Raw genomic sequence first — 16,861 nt, 5'->3', positions numbered from 1 at the left:
GGGGAGTAGGAAGCTGATGATAGGGAACACAAAGTAGAGTAAGGATATTGTTGATGTGTTGTGAGATTGTTAACCATTGTCATATGGCAACATTTGTAGTAACTGTTAAATGGGAAACTATTTTGTCCTGTAAGCCTTCATCTTAAGTGAGAATAACAGCACAATCAGAAGAGCGTAGTCAATGTCACTTAAATGCGTACGTTAAAAAAAAATTTTTGAAATGGCGTATCTTTGGCTATGTGTATTTTCACCAAAAAAAAAAAAAAAAAGTTGAGAATTTAGGGGGTTAATATGTTGTGGGGTTGTTAACCAATGTCATAAAACAGCATGTGTACTACTGTTCCATGAGAAACTTATTTGTTCTGTAAGCCTTCACCTGAAGTACAATAAAATATAAAAAAAAAAAAGAAGAATGAGGGGTTTAACCCAGTTAAAAAATGGGCAACGGATATGAACAGGCACTTCGCCAAAGAAGATATTCAGGCAGCTAACAGACACATGAAGAAATGCTAACGATCATTAGCCATTAGAGAAATGCAAATCAAAACTACAATGAGATACCATCTTACCCCAACAACGCTAGCATTAATCCAAAGAACACAAAATAATAAATGTGGAGAGGTTGTGGAGAGACTGGAATGCTTAACACACTGTTGGTGGAAATGTAAAATGATACAACCACTTTGGAAATCGATTTGGCACTTCCTTAAAAAGCTAGAAATAGAAGTACCACACAATCCAGCAATCCTGCCCCTTGGAATATATTCTAGAGAAATAAGAGCCATCACACGAATAGATACATGCACACCCATGTTCATTGCAGCACTGTTCACAATAGCAAAAAGATGGAAACAACCTAGGTGCGTATCAACAGACAAATGGATAAATTATGGTATATTCACACAATGGAATACTACGCAACGATAAAGAACGATGAATCCGTGGAACACCTTATAACATGGAGCAATCTGTAAGGCATTATGCTGAGTGATTTTAGTCAGTTGCAAAAGGACAAATATTGTATGAGACCCCTATTATAAGAACTCAAGAAAAGGTTTAAACAGAGGAAAACATTCTTTGATGGTTACAAGGGTGCGTAGGTAGGGAGAGGATTATTCACTAACTAGATAGTAGACAAGAATTATCTTAGGTGAAGGGAAGGACAGCACACACTACAGGGGAAGTCAAGACAGGACTAAACCAAACCTAAGAAGTATCCTGAATACCACCAAACACTTCGAGGGACAGAGTAGCAGCGGCGGAGGTCTGGGGACCATGCTTTCAGGAGACATCTAGGTCAACTGGCATAACAAAGTTTATTAAGAAAATGTTCTGCATCCTACTTCGGTGAGTGGCGTCTAGGATCTTAAAAGCTAGCAAGGGCCATCTAAGATGGATCAGTTGATCCCAGCCCACCTAGAGCAAAGGAGAATGAAGAGTACCAAAGTCACAAGGAAAGCATTAGCCCAAGAGACAGAAAAGGCTACATAAACCAAAGACTGCAACAGCCTGAGACCAGAAGAAGTAGATGGTGCCTGGCTACCACCAGTGACCACCCTGGTGGGGAATACAACAGAGAGCCCCAGTTGGAGCAGCAGAAAAGTGGGGTGCAGAACTCAAGTTCTAGTGAAAAGACCAGACTTAATGGTCTGACTGAGAGTGGAGGAAACCCAGAGAGCGTGGCCTGTGGACTCTTTGTCAGCCCAGCACTAAAACCATTCCCGAGGCCAACTCTTTGGTCAAAGATTAGACTGGACTATGGGACATAAAATGATACTCATAAAGAGTGTGCTTCTTAGCTCAAGTAGATACACGAGACTAAATGGGCAGCTCCTGTCCAGAGGTGAGATGAGAAGGCAGGGAGGGTCAGGAGCTGGTTGAATGGACATGGGAAATCGGGTGGAAAGGAGGAGTGTGCTGTCACAGTATAGGGAGAGCAATTAGGGTCACATAACAATGTATGTATAAATTTTTGTATGAGAGTCTAACTAAATTCTAAACTTTCATTTAAAGTACAATAAAATAAAAATTTAAAAAAAGAATGAGGGGTTTTAAACCATTGTCTCTGGGAATCACTGAATTTGCAAGACAAATTCCTCTAGTTCAGTAGTGGTGAAATATACGCTAGCCTGGTACTTTATTATTAAAAAGTCAGTAGAAAAGAAAAAAATATTCAGTTGCCATAATTAATAATCTCATTCGTGGAGGGGTGAAATACAATTGCATAAACCCTTGGGGAATGTGATTCCCCTCTTAAATTAAATTGTAATTGTCTCCCTTGATAATAAAGATGAGAAGTGTTGATTTGGCAAGAGAAAAGAGTATGATTCTAAATTATTTAATCAAATAGCTAAATATATTTTAAACATTTGTGTTAGTTTCTATGTAACCATGATATTTCAGCATTGGAGACCCTATAATTTCTACAAGGAAGAAAAATATTTTAAATATTGTGGTTTGGCACAGAGTACTAGCATTGTCCAATAATGTTTACTTTCTTTGAAATAAACTTTTGCCTAACTTTAAAGATACCTCATTTAAATTTGTTGAAATTGTTTTATGGTCTCTAATAAGATATGAACTGTAAAACCTCGAAGAAAAAGTTCAAGATATTCTAATGAATGTGTTTAGTTGTTAAGGGACAGAATTCTGTGGGTATTTTGCCAGCCCCCACCAACTTACCGACTCTTTCCATGCTAACTCTCTGTCATACTTTGTGACAGCAAGATATGATGGTGGCTGAGTGTAAAGAATGGGCCAGAAAACATTCTGGGTTGGTGGTAGTGCTTCTCACAACAAAGTGCCCTGACTAAGACTTCTGAGTCCTGATCCCCACTCTGGGGATGGGAAAGAAATTGGGATGGTAGAGATGTATCAATGAGTAACCTGGTCCTTTTTACCTTGAATTTGTAAGTATTGAGGGGAGGGAAAATGAGAGGGCCCAGGTGCCTATTCCTTTAACCCACCTTTAATGTGGCCGCTATCATGCCTGGCCTCCAGGGAAGTGAGCCAGAAGAGAAAAGCTGTAAGACAGGAAGTAGAGACTGGAGTGAAAGCCAAAAGGTAGAAGGAATAACCAGCTAAGGAAAGTGGCTATCTCCCCAAATTGACATCACCTCATATCAGATTTCTTATATGTTATTTTGAAAATGGGAGCACAATTTTTTTAAGTACCACTGGTAAAAATTATTGTTAATTATGAAATGACTACTGAAGTAGGGATGCAACTGATTAGTGACCTAGACACTTCAAGATTTAGCCCACAAAATATATACATAATCTAATTTGGTTACTGCATTACAGTGTTGCTGTGTTGCATTAATTAGAGATAATGTGTGTGAGATTCCTTTTTCCATGATCTAGTATGGTAAACTTTAAATTCTTCATACTACTTCCACATTTTCTAAAAGCAGTGTTATAGTTTTCTTTAAAAGATGTACTTTAACTATAAATGTCTACTTTGCAATCTCTAGTTAATAACTTTGAATAAATTCATGGAAATTTAATTTTTTTTAGTAGTGATACATCAAAATATTTAACATTATACTCCTATTCTGTTATTAGGATTTGGGACTTGGAAGGAGTTCAGACAGCTCATTTTGCTCTTCGTTCCCCTGGAATGAGTGTGTGCTGGCATCCTGAAGAAACTTACAAGGTTAATATTTATAACTTAGATTTCTTTTATCACGCTGAAAAGACATGCACAGATGTGATACATACACACCTACAGGAGAAAAGTGAATGATTTTTTTCACCTCAGAGATTCTAATTGGCACAAACTGTATTTGGATTACTCTAGAAATCTGTACCTTAAAAGTTTCTTTGTAATTGTTTTGACTTGACAACCATCATCCCCAGATTTCATTTATTCAGAGTTTATGCATTCTAAAAACTGATAGTAACTATCTAGTAGCAGTATTCTAGTATTTAGGTTTTTTTAAAAAAAAGTTAAATTCAGCCAGGGATTGGACAGCCCCATAAAACAAAATGGGACTAATGAGGCACAGCAGTCCAAGGACAAGGACTAGAAGGCAGGAGAGGACAAGAAAGCTGGTGATAGGGAACCCAAGGTTGAGAAGGGACAGTGTTGACATGTCATGGGGTTGTTAACAGTTGTCATAAAGCAATATGTGTACTGACTTGTTTAATGAGAAACTTTGTTCTGTAAACCTTCACCTACAGTACAGTAAAAAAAATATTAAAAAAAAAAAGTTAAATTCACATGTGTAAACAGAAACCATCAGTGGCATAAGGAAAATCTAGCTGTGGTAGTGTTCTGTTCCTATTCAGGGTAGAACTTTCTAAAATACTAAAAATATACTGAGTTCTTATTTATCAGTAGATGGCATTATTCTTACTTCATTGGGAAGATAGAAGCCATTCAACAGAGTATCCTCATTTGCCAGATTGTGCATTATTCTTTTTATTGTCTCTTTCCTTAGAAGTGCATCTTCAAGTTAATCCTTCAGCTGTCCTCTAGAGTTCATGCCAGTTCCTTCAGCACCCTACTTTCACATCCCTCTAATGTCTTCATACTTCTTCTCGTTGGCTCTTTCTCGTCCTCCACTGTTTCTTGTCCTCGGACTTGTACAAAAAGATAGGCTTGATTAATCATAGTAAACATTTACATAAAAATAAAAGACCAAACTTGGTGCCATCAGTTGAATTCCAACTCATAGCAACCCTTTAGGACAGAGTAGAACTGCCCCATAGTGCTTCTGAGGCATTATGGAAGCAGACAGCCACATCTTTCTCCTGTGGAGAGGCTAATGGGTTTGAACCACCAACCTTTCGGTTAGCAGCCAAGCACTTAACCACTGTACCACTGGGGCTCCTCAACATTTACATAATGCTTACTATATGCCAGCCCCTTTGTTGGCATTTCATGTATAATCGTTTCACACAGATAAGGAAACCAAGGCACAGAGAAGTAACTTACCCGAAGTTACCAGCTAGTAAGTGGAAGAACTGGCAGTTGAACCCAAGCAGCCTGGTTCTCACCTCAACATAAAGAAAGCAAGAATCCTTATAAGTGGACCAATAAGCAACATCACAATAAACAGAGAAAAGATTGAAGTTGTCAAGGATTTCATTTTACTTGAATCAACAGTCAGTACTCATGGAAGCAGTAGTCAAGAAGCCAAACTACACATTGCATTGGGCAAGTCTACTACAAAAGACCTCTTTAAAGTGTTAAAAAGTGATGGTTTCACTTTGAGGACTAAGATACATCTGACCCATGGTATTTCTGTCTCTTATGCGTGCGAAAGCTGGACAATGGATAAGGAAGACTGAAGAAGAATTGATGCATTTGAATTATGGTTTTGAAGAAGAATACCGAATATACCATGGACTGCCAGAAGAACGAACAAATCTGTCTTGGAAGAAGTACAGCCAGAATGCTCCTTAGAAATGGAGATGGTGAGACTTCGTCTTAACATATTTTGTACATGTTATCAGGAGGGACCAGTCCTTGGAGAAGGACATCATGCTTGGTGAAGTAGAGGGTCACCGAAAAAGAGGACAACCCTCATATGAGACGGATTGACACGGTGGCTTGCAACAATGGGTTCAAACATAGCAATGATTGTGAGGACGGTGCAGGACCAGGCAGTGTTTAGTTCTGTTGTACACAGGGTCACTATGAGCGGAAACCAACTCAACAGCACCTAACAACAACACCAAGCCATTACTATAGTTCTTGCTCTTAACCATTGCATTCTTCTGCCTCCCCTTAGACTATCTTCTTCACGTCTTTTATTTTCGAAATGTCTTGAACCTGTCATTTATACCTTTCAACTTCAGTTCCTCTTCCCCAATAACTTCAGAATGTTCGGAAGTCCTTGCTCTAAATCATATAAACTCAAAATCCTAAAATCATCTTTGATTTCTTCCTTCCCTGTACACAGACTTTTCCAGGTGTTTTAATTTTTCCTTCATTGTCACTAGGGTACATTTCTCTTCTGTCATTAGGGTGCATTCTTCCCCTTTCTTTTCTCACACCTAACTCTTAACAATACTTGTCTTGTTTCAAGTCTCTAGCTCTCCGCTCTTTGATACTTCTTGCCTTCGTTAGTTACACTAACCTTCCAACAATGGGCTCAAATATACCAACAATTGTGAGGATGGCTGTGTTTCGTTCTGTTATACATGAAGTCGCTGTTAGTTGGAGCTAACTCAATGGCAGCTAACGACAACAACAAATCTTCTTAAAATACCAGTTTCATGATATTACTATTAAATTCAGAAACCTAGAATACAAAAAGGTGACACAGAGAAGTACTTTAGAGTATGGATTTTTTAGTTAACTGCCAGGAGTTAAATCCCAGTCCCACCTCTTAATAGCTGTGTGGTCTCAGGCAAGCTCTCTCTCACTCACAAACTTCACTTCCTCAACCTGTAAAATGGATTCTTACAGGTATTAAATGACTAAAAACACTTATAAAAGTCCTTAAAAGAGTACCTGGAATATAATAAGCACTTAAATCAATTTTAGCTGTTTATGATTGTTGTCATTATCTACCCTATTACTATTGTGACAATCCAGTGGTTTTCATTGGTCTGCCATACCAGATCAAGCCCAGAGTTTCGTTCTGTTATGCTTGACCTTGATGAAAATAAGGCAGACAGGTAAAGACAGAAAGGAAATAAGAGAGATGGATCCATGGTTACCTATCTCAGAATTCTTATGAAAATCCTATGAGATATAAAGTATATGAAAGAGCCATACAAACTGGAAAGCCAAAAACAAATATCAGAGATACAAGAGCAAAGGACCTCAAGACAGTAAGCTCTCAAATCCTGTAAACCACAAGTGGAGCTAAGATTTCAGCAGGTAATAATAACAGAACCAATGCCTAGGATGTCACAGGACCAGAGAGGAGAACTGAAGACATCTCATTCTCTGATTCCAACAGGAGAGAAGGTAGAGAGTGGCTAAATAAAGTGAGATTTAACAACCAACATTTGTTGAATGTTTTTCCTCTATGCCAGGAACTGTGCTGAATGTGTTACATATATCCTCTCATTTAATACCCACAACACTTGGAGGTCAGTAGCGTTATTCAGTCCATTTTATAGAAGAGAGAATGGAAGCACCAAAACATGAAGTAATTTGCCCAAAGTTGTACAGTCACAGATGTGAACTCAGTCTGGGTCTAGTACTACACTGTTCAGTACGACTTAAGCTGTTTCCTCTTTTAGTGCATATTACTGTTTTGTGTCTCAGAAAAGTCCTAAAGGAATCATGCCCCTATAACTGGGTTTGTAAATTTGAGATTTATCTTATAAAATTTGGAATTACTTTATAATTGTGCATTTAATTATATATCATAATTTGTGTATTTTGTAGAGAGATACATATAAAATCTATGATTAATTCATTCAAACATCTTAAATCCATGGTATGGAGACCCCATGTGTGTTGGAGTAGAACTGTGCCCACAGGGTTTTCAGTGGCTGATCTTTTGGAAGTAGATCACCAGGCCTTTCTCCCAAGGCACCTCTGGGTGGGCTCAACCCTCCAACCTTTTGGTTAGCAGCTGAGCGCATTAACCATTAGCACCACCCAGGAACTCCAGTGGTATCTTAGATCAAGGAAATATTGAAGTAATAGTAACTACTATTAATTGAGTGGCAACTATGTATCACACACACTGTACTAGGTGCTTTACATATATTACAGATTTAATCATCACAGCAACCTTGCAAAGTAGCTATTCTTACTCTCACATCTCCATTTTAGAAATGAGGAAACTGCCAGTCAAGACCCTCAAACTTGGCAGAGTCATTGAGCTTTTAAGTGTAGGAGGCAGCCTGCTCCCTAAGCCTGTCTGTGTTCTTTCATTATGCCAGGCTGCCTTCCATTCTGGACACAGACTTACACTGCATTAGAATGTGTAACACATAAATATGTTTTTTGAGAAACATACTTGGTTATCCTTTCTAGACAATATAACTTAATGGTAACTTTTCCGAGAATGGATCTGAGGCTGATCTCTTCTTTCTAGTAAGCATACATCATCACTTAAAATGGCACTTAACTTTCTTGAGTCTTTCTTGTACCAGTTTTTAAGATTTTTCAAATTGTATATTTTTATATAGGTTTCTCATTTCCTTTGCATTTAATCTCCTATTTGTAATATATGCAGATGCTTAGGTTTTACTGTGTGACATTGAATCTCTGCCTACTCAGGTTTGGCTAGTGAGATAGATGGTTTAGTTTTATTGTTCTGTCTTTCAGCTGATGGTTGCAGAGAAGAATGGAACAATCCGATTCTATGACCTTATTGCCCAACAGGCTATTTTGTCTCTTGAATCAGAACAGATGCCATTAATGTCAGCACACTGGTGCTTAAAAAACACCTTCAAAGTTGGAGCTGTTGCAGGGAATGATTGGTTAATTTGGGATATTACTCAGTCCAGGTACTTCCTTAGTGTATTTATTTTATTACTTAACAAGAAATCAGTCATTGTTGCTAGATGATCCATTGGCTGTCCTTGTAAACCTGAGCGTCACTGTAGCACAAAATCAAGTCTCTCCTTGGAGAAGAGCCAAACCTATGGGTTTTTATGTAACAGAGATGGGTACCCATGCTTTGCAGATTTACTTGGGAATAACTCAGAAAGGACAATGTGGAAAAGGAAATCTTTGATCTAAGCGATGTTATGTTAAGAACAAAAGAAGAACACTGTCCCTGTTGAGTGAAGGTGTCCTGTAGAGCTAAGTCATGTTTATATCTCTACTGTATTTTATCTTTTTTAATGTAATGCTTATTTGAAATTTTATTACAGTTTAGATTCATTGGGGCATTGTGTCCTTTAAAGAGAAAATACCTTTTAAGTCTTAATGTAAGTTTACTTACTTGAGTCAAAGACATAATTCATAAAACGCAAAATATTTTCTTTTAGTTATCCTCAAGAGAAGAGACCTATCCACTTAGATCGAGCCTTCTTATTCAGGTAGTGTATCATTTTTGTTGGAGTTATAATCTGATTTTTTGAGTTTGGTTACTTTGTGCTGTGCCACTGCCTGGAATACTTTCCCAATCCTTCTTTTTGTACTGGATTTTTTTCTAATTGTTTCATAAATAGTCATTTTGCTTTCCTAAGTGTTTGCTTTTGTCTTTTGGTCTGGGGGAGGAATTGATTTGTTTTCCAGTATTTTCCTTGAAAAATTTTATTAAAAAATGTTGCCGCTTCACCAGTACCACCCCAATAATTTAGAGCATATCCTTCCTAACATTTTTCTATGCTGATAAAGATGTAAATGTAGGTGCATCCATATATAGTCATATAAACTTGATTGTTGTCTTTTAAATGAGAACATGCTATATATGTCTGACTTTATTTCACTTAACATACAAGTCTACTTTGTTCTTTTTCATTTTTGTATAATATTCCATTGTATAATGTCTTAGGCTGGGTTCTCTAGAGGAGAAACACAAGTGAAGCATTATAGAGAGAGTGATTTATTTCAAGGAAATGTCTCACACAGTTCTAGAGGCTGGAAAGTCCCAAATCTGTAGGTCAGACATTAGGCTGGAGGCTTCTCCTGACTTACATGTGTGCAGGGGCTGACGAACCCAAAATCTGCAGTTCAGATGACAGGCTGCTGGCTCACGTCCCAAGTACTGGAGGTCAGAGGATGATGAGTTGGATGCAGGATCCAGACAGAGCAAGCTTTGCCAGAACATCTGTATATATTAGATTGAGGCCACACCCCCAAGGAAACTCTCCTTTCAACTGATCGGCTGCTCACATCAGATCACCAAAATGGAGAACGATTATATAGTATCTGCCAAACCACTGAGAATCATGGCCTAGCCAAGCTGGCACATAACCTTAATCATCACATGTAGTATATTCATTAGGCTACTTTCAGCTTTAACTAACAGGGATCCCAACTAGCACTGACCAAAACCAATGGAATATTTATTATATACTACATTTCATCAAATCTAAATTATCTCCTATAAAATTATAGGACTTGGGAAGACCATATTTTATGTACCCTTAAAATGAAAATATTTCACTAAAAGTAACAAAGCCATAGATTGTGAAAAGCATCCTGATTTCACAAACATGAGCAAATTATTTATTTTTAGTTGTTGTGCTTTAAGTCAAAGCTTACAATTCAAGTTAGTCTCTCATACAAAAATTTATATGTACATTGTTATGTGACCCTAGTTGCTCTCGCTATACTGTGACAGCACACTCTTCCTTTCTACCCCAGATTTCTCATGTCCATTCAGCCAGCTCCTGACCCTCTCTGCCTTCTCATCTCACCTCTGGACAAGAGCAGCCCGTTTAGCCTCATGTACCTACTTGAGCTAAGAAGCATGCTGTTCATGAATATCATTTTATGTCCCATAGTCCAGTCTAATCTTTGAAGAGTTGGCCTCAGGAATGGTTTTAGTTTTGGACTAACCTGTCTTCCAGGGTCCCTCCAGTCTCAATCAATCCATTAAGTCTGGTCTTTTGACTAGAATTTGAGTTCTGCACCCTACTTTTCTCCTGCTCCGTCAGGTACTCTCTGTTGTATTCCCTGTCAGGGAGGTCATTGGTGGTAGCCGGGCACCATGTAGTTCTTCTGGTCTCAGGCTGATGGAGTCTCTGGTTTATGTGGCCCTTTCTGTCTCTTGGGCTAATACTTACCTTGTGTCTACGGTGTTCTTCATTCTCCTTTACTTTAGGTGGGTTAGGACCAATTGATGCATCTTAGATGGCTGTTTGCTAGCTTTTAAGACCCCAGACACCATTCATCAAAGTGGGATGCAGAACATTTTCTTAATAAGCTTTGTTATGCCAATTGACCTAGATGTCCCCTGAAAGCATGGTCCCCAGACCCCCACCCCTGCTACTCTGTCCCTCGAAGTGTTTGGTTGTATTCAGGAAACTTCTTAGCATCTTAGCTTTTAGTTTAGTCCAGTTGTGCTGACTTCCCCTGTAGTGTGTGCTGTCCTTCCCTTCACCTAAGATAATTCTTGTCTACTATCTAGTTAATGAATAACCCTCTCCCTCTCTCCCCACCCTCGTAAACATTAAAGAATGTTTTCTTCTGTGTTTAAACATTTTCTTGAGTTCTTATGATAGTGGTCTTATATAATATTTGTCCTTTTGCGACTTGTTTCCTAAATGTACATTTTAAATCAGTGAACTACAGAACTTAAAAGAAGTCAGTCTCAGGATTGGTCTAGCATTCATCAACACATTGAAGAGCCCAGATCATTTCATCTTTTCCATCTGCCATCCTCAATGGCATGGCCCTGAGCTTGTTGCTTTGCAGTCACAAGATGGCTATAAAGTCCCAGGTATCATCGCCTAATACCACGTTGCCCAAAAATAAGAAAGGAGCAATCCCTTTTATTGGCAATTGCGATGGTAAGCTTAAGTAAATTGTATCTCATCTCCTAAGTTTGGACACACAGCCACCTGAACAAAGTTAGGCTTCAGTTAACATGGAAGAAAAACAGATGGCTGTTGTCCAGCAGCCAGTACTTTTTGCCACACATAAAAATATCAACTAGATTTTTAACCTTTTTTTTTCCAAGGAATCATTTCTTTTTTCTTATATCTCCCTTACTATGTGCCACACATAAAAATATCAACTAGATTTTTAACCTTTTTTTGCCAAGGAATCATTTCTTTTTTCTTATATCTCCCTTACTACGCTTTGTACAGTCCTGGGCATGTCATTGGAGCATTGTAAACATTTGTTGATTAATTGCTTTGTTGCTGCAATGTCCAACACTCCTTGATACTTAAATATTCTAGGTGTTTTTATGTCATCCCAAGAAATTTAAGCACGAGTGTATCACTAATTTTATAATGAATGTCAATAAGACTGTTAAATGTATTGTTCTCTGAAATATTTTATATCTAATGACTTGTTTCTGTCTCCCAGCACACTGTAAGCCCTTTGGTTATAAGAAAGGGACTGTGTTATCCTTGTGTGACTTTGGAACTTAATGAAGTAAGACACAATATGCACTTGAAAATATTTACAGAATGAGAAAATATTTTTAGCTGACTTCCCTGGAATTAATTTATAATTACTAGTCTAATTGTAAAGTCGGTTCCCGACTCACAGTCACCCTGCGTACAACAGAAGGAAACACTGCCCTGTCCTGCACCAGCCTCAAAAATTTAGAGTTATAAAATTATTGTTTCTGTACAAAAAAAAAAAACCCTGTTGCAGAAGGGCTTATGGTTATCTGTAGGAAACCGTACCTATTTTTATTCTGTCTTTTGTCTTAGGTGGTCCACAATTAATGAAAACTTGTTTGCAACAACTGGCTACCCTGGCAAAATGACAAGCCAGTTTCAAATTCACCATTTAGGACACCCCCAGGTAATGTGGAAGTATTTTGTGATATGTGTGTTTTTTAATTTGTCTTTTCTACTCTTCCACCCATGGCCTCTAATTTTTAAATAGGTAACTCAAAACATTTATGAATGTCTGCTATCTGCTTAAATTAGAAAGTGAAGGCATTTTTTGATACTTAAATTCACCAGTGGCAACATAGTTTTGACCAGTATTCATTAAAGAAGCATTTTATTTCTTCTGCTATTGTATTTCCTCTTTTACTTAAATAATTTAATTGTGCTTGCTTGGTTGGTGTAGACTGCAAAAATGTTTGAGTCTGAGCTGCACTAGTTATTCATAGATTAATTATGTCCTTTACTCCAGCCATTTGTAAATAATGTGTATTTTACGTATGAGAGAGTGTATTTTTAAATTATGTTTCCAGTATAAAGAAAATTAACTTACCGATGCATTTCTTAATTTCAAAAGTAGGTTTTTATTTATTAACTTTGGGGATTTATTGAGCTTCTTTAATTCTTCACTCATTTTGTAGCCCATCCTCATTGGCTGTGTACCGGTTGGATCTGGTCTTTCCTGGCATAGAACTCTCCCACTGTGTGCAGTTGGAGGAGACCACAAGCTGCTGTTCTGGGTGACTGAAATGTAAAATAAATTTGTTCTGTACTTCAGGTCCATAAAATTTGTATTTTTAGTACAGATTTTAGAGAATTCCTTATTTTTATATTAAATACACTATAAGCTTTAGAAATATCTCACTTATTGGCTTTTGTTAAATAAAATGTTTATGGTTTGAAAAATTATTTTCCTACTCTGTTCTATGTTTTAGTTTCACCTTTTAAGACTGTAATTGACTCAACGAGTCAGCTCCAAAGAAGAGATGATTAAGGAAAAATAATGCTTTTGATTTATCACAGGGTTCTTGAATGCATATCCTCTGTATTTTGAATACATGCTATTTTCCAGATTCTCAGGGACACAAACATTTACATGAAGAGAAAAACGTCTCTCCTTTCAGTGTTACCCTGGCAGTGGTTGAATGTATATGTGTGTGTATGTATACCTTTTCTTTAGTAATCTGTGTTTATGGGAGTATTATAACTTCTTCAATAATTATAAAGGAGTATTACTCAATTTAATGTTTCAAAAAAATATTATTTTCAATTGCTGAACAATATAATTGATTATGTTTGTCACCACTGTTTACCGTATGCATATTACTTTTTGACTGAATTTCTAAACATTCTCATAATATCTGGTATATGGGATTAAGCTTATCTTGAAAAATTATTTCTAGTTTGCTACCTTAACAACTTCTCCTTTTATGAATTTTCACCATTCTTATCAAAAACCTTGGATTTTTTTTTTATTTGAGTTTTCTTTGGTGTTTTATTTTTATAATTTGTTTTTCTTGTTGAGAATGTACATAGCAGGACATACACCAATTCAACAACTTCTACTTGTACATTTCAGTGACGCTGATTACATTCTTTAAGTTGTACAACCATTCTCACCCTCCTTTTCTGAGTTGTTCCTCCCTCATTAACATAAACTCACTGCTCCCTAAGTTTCCTATCTAATCTTTCAAGTTGCTGCTGTAAATTTGATCTTACACAGATGTCGTGGTTAGATGCTGTTGAGTTGGTTCTGACTCATAGTGACCCTGTGTACAACAGAACAAAACACCGCCTAGTCCTGCACCATCCTCACAATCTTTGTTATGCTTGAGCCCGTTGTTGCAGCCACTGTGTCAGTCCATCTCATTGAGGGTCTTCCTCTTTTTCGCTGACCCTCTACTCTACCAAGCATGATGTCCTTCAGGGACTGGTCCTTCCTAATAACATGTCCACAATACGTGAGACTTCTAAGAAGCATTCTGGCTGTACTTCTTCCAAGACAGATTTGTTCGTTCTTCTGGCAGTCCATCGTATATTCAATATTCTTCGCCAACACCATAATTCAAAGGCATTGGTTCTTCTTCGGCCTTCCTTATTCATTGTCCAGCTTTCATATGCATATGAGGCTATTGAAAACAGCACAGCTTGTGTCAGGCACACCTTAGTTCTCAAAGTGACATCTTTGCTTTTTAATACTTTAAAGAGATCTTTTGCATCAGATTTGCCCAGTACCGTATGTCATTTGATTTCTTGACTGCTGCTTCCATGGGTGTTGATTGTGGATCCAAGTAAAATGAAATCCTTGACAAGTTCAGTTTTTTCTCCATTTATCATGATGTTGCTTATTGGTCCAGTTGTGAGGATTTTTGTTTTCGTTCTGTTGAGGTGTAACCCATACTAAAGGCTGCAGTCTTTGATCTTCATCAGTAAGTGCTTCAAGTCCTCTTCACTTTCAGCAAGCAAGATTGTGTCATCTGCATATTGGAGGTTGTTAATGAGTCTTCCTCCAATCTGATACTCCATTCTTCTTCATATAGTCCAGCTTCTCAGATTATTTGCTCAGCATACAGATTGAATAAGTATGGTGAAAGGATACAACCCTGATGCACATCTGTCCTAACTTTAAACCATGCAGTATCCCCTTGTCCTGTTCAAACGACTGCCTCTTGGTCTAAGTACAGGTTTCTCATGAACACAATTAAGTGTTCTGGAATTCCCATTCTTCGCAATGTTATCCGTAGTTCGTTATTTTGCACACAGTCAAATGCCTTTGCATAGTCAATAAAACACAGGTAAACATCTTTCTGGTATTCTGTACTTTTAGCCAGGATCTGTCTGACATTAGCAGTGATACCCGTGGTTCCAAGTCCTCTTCTAAATCTGGCTTGAATTTCTGGCAGTTCCCTGTCGAAGTACTGCTGCAACCACTTTTGAATGATCTTCAGCAAAATTTCACTTGTGTGTGATATTAATGATATTGTTCAATAATTTCCGCATTCGGTTGGATCAACTTCGTTTGGAAACGGTACAAGTATGAATCTCTTCCAGTCGGTTAGCCAGGTAGCTGTCTTCCAAATTTCTTGGCATAGATGAGTGAGCATCTCCAGCGCTGCATCCATTTGTTGAAACATCTTAGTTGGTATTCCGTCAATTCCTGGAGCCTTGTTTTTCCCCAGTGTCTTCAGTGTGGCTTGGACCTCTTCCTTCAGTACCATTGATTCCTAGTCATATACTGCCTCCTGAAATGCCTGGATGTCAACCAATTCTCTTTGGTACAGTAACTCTGTGTATTCCTTCCATCTTCTTTTGATGCTTCATGCGTCATTTAGTATTTTCCCCATAGAATCCTTCAGTATTGCAACTTGAGGCTTGAATTTTTTCTTCAGTTCTTCAGCTTTAGGAATTCCAAATGTGTTCTTCCCTTTTGGTTTTCTACCTCCAGGTCTTTGCACATCATTATAATACTTTACTTTGTCTTCTAAAGCCGCCCTTTGAAATCTTCTGTTCAGCTCTTTTACCTCATCATTTCTTCTGTTTGCTTTAGCTACTCTATATTCAGGAGCAACTTACAGAGTTCCCATATAGATCTTTAAAGAGTACAGTGCTCAAGGCAGACATTCTTTACTAGTTAAGCTAAACTATTGTTTGGTTTTAAGAAGACTTCAGGGGATATTTTTGGGAAACCTAAATGTTTTTGCAGTGGCATCTAAAACTATGTTCATCCTTTCAAAGATAATCGAAGTCCACTTTATGTAAGACAGACATATCGTATTTCTGTGATACATTATGATGTCGTTAGAAGAGTATGAGATTATGGTTCTACTTGGAAGTCAAGTATAGAGTTAAATCACTTCCTACAAGCTGTGCATTCTTGCAAGTTAATGTCCTGTCTGAAGCTCCATTTCCTCTTGTAAAATAGAGATAGGAATCACTGTCTCCTGGAGTTGCTACAAGGAGTAAATTAAATAAAGGTGATGAAAGCACTGAGCATGTGCCCACCATACAGGTCAGGGCTTTGTAGATATTATTGATTTATCTCGGAGATGTACAGTTATTTTTGAGGATTTAAAGATTTGTTTTCAATTAATAATGCCAATAAATATTTTTTGCTCAAGAATCTTATTGAATCAAGAAAATTATCTTTGAGTTAGGGAAAGTTTTCAGGTAATAATGAATTCAGTGAAATTTTGTAGTAGTTCAGATGTTTGGTATAAATTGTTGCATGCTTTAAAGTACAGATAAAAAATTATGTCAATTTCTAAGCAATCATTCAATACAGTAAAATGTTATTGCCAAATAATAGTTTCCTTTATCCCTTCATAAGCAGATTTTGAACTTATCCTGGGTAAGCATTGAGAACTCTAAGCCTCCTTTTCTTTGTTTACATGATTTAACTCTGTACTTAGTTTGTAATACTGTTTTCCAACTTTAGTTACTTTAAAAGTTGTAGAATAATAGTCTATCTTTAGTAAACTTGTAAAACTTTATAAATTGAAATGTGTTTAAATTGAAGGAAAAGATACAATGTTTAGATGAGGAATTAGTTATTGGTCATCACCTCCTAATTCCTGATAAATAACATGAAATCTGAGTGTATGTCCCAGTTTTAATTTTTCCATGTTTGTTAATAAATATGTGT

At 37.3% G+C, this 16,861-nt stretch overlaps 1 protein-coding gene across 4 annotated transcripts in view; it reads left to right on the top strand.

Moving 5' to 3' along the window:
- NUP37 (nucleoporin 37) overlaps positions 1–13,295 on the top strand; it is a 44,927-nt gene extending 31,632 nt beyond the window's left edge. For 3 of the 4 annotated variants that reach the window (XM_023728964.1, XM_023728965.1, XM_004373761.2), the window contains 5 exons: positions 3,565–3,655; positions 8,243–8,424; positions 8,911–8,961; positions 12,259–12,352; positions 12,861–13,128. In XM_023728964.1, the coding sequence (XP_023584732.1) occupies positions 3,565–3,655; positions 8,243–8,424; positions 8,911–8,961; positions 12,259–12,352; positions 12,861–12,974 (532 nt within the window). In that variant the 3' untranslated portion in view covers positions 12,975–13,128. Of the gene's footprint in view, positions 1–3,564; positions 3,656–8,242; positions 8,425–8,910; positions 8,962–12,258; positions 12,353–12,860 lie in introns of all 4 variants that reach the window. The other variant, XM_023728966.1, reaches the window with a different exon arrangement.
- The last annotated feature ends 3,566 nt before the right edge of the window (positions 13,296–16,861 follow it).

The sequence above is a fragment of the Trichechus manatus genome, unplaced genomic scaffold, assembly GCF_000243295.1.
Source record: "Trichechus manatus latirostris isolate Lorelei unplaced genomic scaffold, TriManLat1.0 scaffold00027, whole genome shotgun sequence".
Lineage (NCBI taxonomy): Eukaryota > Metazoa > Chordata > Mammalia > Sirenia > Trichechidae > Trichechus > Trichechus manatus.
Note: the sequence above shows the minus strand (reverse complement) of the source record. Positions and strands in the feature narration are given on the sequence as shown.